The 4,053-nt window shown below is 42.5% G+C and overlaps 1 protein-coding gene across 1 annotated transcript in view; it reads left to right on the forward strand.

Moving 5' to 3' along the window:
* The first annotated feature begins 292 nt into the window (after positions 1–292).
* LOC110300142 (beta-defensin 33-like) overlaps positions 293–4,053 on the forward strand; it is a 6,814-nt gene continuing 3,053 nt past the window's right edge. The window contains exon 1 of the mRNA XM_021170209.1: positions 293–297. Within this exon, the coding sequence (XP_021025868.1) occupies positions 293–297 (5 nt within the window). The remainder of the gene's footprint in view (positions 298–4,053) is intronic.

Consider the following 4,053-nt stretch of genomic DNA (forward strand, 5'->3'; position numbering starts at 1 on the left):
GGATGGGGAGTACTGGGGGCAAAGCTGGTTGAGCACAAATGCATGAGGGGACTTTTCAGAAACAATAGAGATGTGCCCACAATCGTCATTAGGAATTTTAGCTGTGTGGCTGGGAGTGAACACTGGTCCCAGAAGACTGGAGAATGTAGATTCACTCTCATAACAGAACTTATTGAAACAATACCTGGAAAATGCTTAGATCGAGACACAATGTAAGTGACTCAAAACCACAGATATATTTGATTGCCATCACTGTTAGGAAGACCAATATGCGTTGGTCATTTTTGTACTCATGCGGTAAATAGATGGGTTAGCATGTTAGGTCCACGTGGGAGTAGACAAAGGAAGAATTGACTATTGTCTTGCTCCCATTTCATGACCGCCACCCCCCCTTTTAACCTAAAGCTGATTTTAGCTTAAATCATCTGAGTTGACAGNAAATTTAGCATGTACCTAAAGGTGGGGCAAATTGTGCAAAAGAGTAGGCAAATATCTCTCCTTATCTGAGGCCAGAGTCTTTAAGTGGTTGGAAAGGAAAAGTCTGTTAACTTTCCCCAAAACATGGCTACCATTTGGAAGTCAGGCCTATTGGATCCAGCATGGACAGTCCCAACTTCAGCTTCTCCTGAACAGTGTGTTGGGGGGGGGGGTCCAGGTAAAGTGATTTGGGTTTCATTTTTAAGGAGTCTCTCTGTAGTATATGTGCTTCTACATTCTGCATACAAGATATTGCATTTCCAAATGTCAAAGCAGCTCAATCTTCCATCAAGAGATGGCTTATGGAAGCTTCCCTTGCCTCCAAAGTAGGCCATTGCAGTTGTCTTAACTGAGAAGGTAATCTTGCTGAAGAACCTCTGATGTCATAAAGGATGTGAGTCTGACATGTGGTTCTCTGGCTGCCACAATCCATGCCCGGTGTTTTGAGCCTTTAAACACAAGATGCAAGTCCTAATCATTTTGAAATCACTATGTTTGAGAGNCCATGAGGGGAAGAAGAGGGCTACNCCCACCAGCTTCTNAAGCNCTCTCAGCTCAGCAAATATGCATGTGAGTTTTGAGAAGACTCTAGGCCCAGCTTCAATCTGCCAATTCATGAGCATCCTTCCTACCAGACACCTAGTCAGGCTCAGTGTAANCCAAGGACCATGAGAGGTGTTTAAGTGAACTAGGTTTGAGGGTGGTTTTATCTTTTGTAAAAGTCTTCCGTTACAAGCTTATACAATGGGGCTAAGTCTACAGGAGTTTCCTTCTGGCCTGTGACTGATAAAACTTAGCTTGTGTGACCAGTGTTTATTGCAGAGGACAGGGCAAACTTAGATGTAAAAGCGGTATGGTTACATCTCCAAGATTGGTGTTTCTTGGCCTCTGATTACACTGATTCTTTATTCCTGGGGCCTGTCAAGCATGGGCTATTTGTGGAACTCACAAAGGCTATTTTGATTGTCCTAATATTTTCTATTTTCCTGTGGTTTGTAGACTGTTTAGTCTCCTTGAAAAGTATCAATCTTTTNAAAAAAAGCAAACAAACAACAACAAAAACAAAACCAAAGAAACAACAACAAAACCGAGCCTGAAGACANACTANAAAGGTGTAGTGATTCAAGNAAATCACTGAGAGGATCTTGGCTCTTTGGCCATAAAGTTTTATCTTGTATACCCCACTACTGAGTGTATGAATTTAAAGATGGTTTTGACACTGTTACCCCTCAGTTACTATGCATTGCTTTGCTTAGTTTTTCAGTGAAATAGCTTGAAACAGGTATCACCCAAGCCACACTTCCTTTGTCTTCCTTTCGCCACTCAGGTCTGACTAGTCAGCAGGGTCATAGTGGGTGTTTTATGAGGCCTTCCCTCTGCACATGGTTTTCCTGACTCCTAATTAGGTCATAATTGGCACCTGCTCCCAAGTGGCCCTGCCTCAATGGACAGGCAGCACATTACCTGTGGAGGGCAGAGGGAGCCAACTTCTAGGTAAGCTATTAGGAGAGACATCTTGTGATGAAGAAGAGGTGAGGGACTGATGGAGAGGATTGCTTTTTTACTTGCATGTATAAGAAAGAGAGAGACATGTGGGCAAAGCTCACACCATGTGCTTTCTTTTCTTTCCTCATTTGCTATCATCTGAGTGTGGTATCTGCTCAAAAGTTACCTGTTCAAATATAAATCACAGGGCAGGGAATATTAAAAAGCAAGATTTTTGGGTACTTGATTTGANACTGNCAGCCTTCCTGAATAGAATTAGTTTCCTTATGAGTGAGGAAAACTTGGGAGGAGGAAGCTGGGGAGGAAGTAAATGTTTTCCCAGAGACACTGAAGAACAGGGTAATGAATCTTCTCCAGATCTCTCAAAACCCAGTAGGGGGCACAGTAGGGTCTGAATGTAAGGGAAGTCATCCATAACGCCCAAGCCTCACTCTAAAACCAACTGATNATANCCTACTGTGTTGAAGACTTTTAAAGAGAAAAATAGATGTATTTTTACAATTGAGAATAGATAGGGGGGCCTCTTCAGAGTCTCCTTTGAGATTAAGGAATGTCTGCATGGGTACTGTTTTCATGAGATGCACTGTGATAAGTGTGTAGCGCAAAGTGAAGGTTGTTTGATTTTACTGTAAGTTTGGAGATACATTCTAAACTATAGAGGTGACTTCCAAGTAGGAACCGGGTACTCACTTACATTCTCTGATCAAATCCTTCCATTATGTTTAGGCTGAGAAGGGAAATGGGCAAATAAAAAGTTGGAAAGATAAGCCATCAATAATCACCATGTTCTACAAAACTATTTTGGTCAGTCATTGGTTTAGGTTATTACCAGGCATTGGGGATGGAGAGGAAAGAGAATGGCTCTATGGTGCAGGTATATGCTTGCTAAATGAGAAGTTTCCCTAGAAATGAGGCAGACATAGCTTCTTTTTCCCAGTCTGCCTCTTGTCCCATTGCAATTATCAGTAAAGAAACCTTAAAATCTAGGATGCACTTCTCTTCAGGTGATTACTCATTTGGTAACCTTGCTTTAGCCTCTCAACCTACCACAGTCTACCCTGCCATGACCTTGCCCTCTGATAGAAAGGATGACTAGACCTTACTAGACCTTTGTGACCCACATACATTCCCTAATCTTATAGTTCTTAGGGATGTGAGTTCATGTGAGTATGTGGGTGGTACATGTGCACACCACACCACATACACACACACACACACACACACACACCACAAACACATGCATACACATACAATCCCCCAAACACATTGAAACACCCACAAAACTCACACACATACAACCCCCCACAAACACATACACACACACACACCACAAACACATGCATACACATACAATCCCCCAAACACATTGAAACACCCACAAAACTCACACACATACAACCCCCCACAAACACATACATATACACAGCCCACACAGACACACACACACACACCACACATTCTTATAGTAAGTCAGGATTTTCCAATGAGTTTCATTTCTACATGTGATTCAAAGGACTTGTGTTTGTTTTGTTTGCTGAGACAGAGTCTCTCCATGTAGCACTGGCTGACCTCAAACTTGCTATGTAGACCAAACTGGCCTTGAACTCTCCTTCTGTATGTCAGGTGCTTGGATTATAGGGGCACACCTCCCCCATTTCAGGAGCTAAAAATAGGAAGAAATTTTTGTCAATGGAAACTCCCTTCTTTCTCTTTTCAGTTTCAGTATTTTGTGCTAACCAATTGAGAAAGAGCTCAAGCTCTTACCATGGTTGGCTCTTGCAGAGCTGGCAAGATACACAGGGCCAGAAGCTGCTTTAATACTGATGCTGTCTCAAAGCCATCAGCTCGCAGCTGAATAAATGGATGGGCAGATGAAAGAGAGCAGAGAGGAGACAAAGAAGTGTTAATAGGCTTCATGTTTGTGTTCCCTGAAAAACTCCATGTTGAGATACCCCTGTGAGGAATGAAGTGAGAGTAAGTGTTGTGATGAGGGCTCTCATTAGAGAGATCCACATTCTTACAAAACAGATCTGCCAACACTCTTACCATGGGATTCTCACCTCCATGGCT

This window comes from Mus caroli, chromosome 8, assembly GCF_900094665.2.
Source record: "Mus caroli chromosome 8, CAROLI_EIJ_v1.1, whole genome shotgun sequence".
NCBI classification, from domain to species: domain Eukaryota; kingdom Metazoa; phylum Chordata; class Mammalia; order Rodentia; family Muridae; genus Mus; species Mus caroli.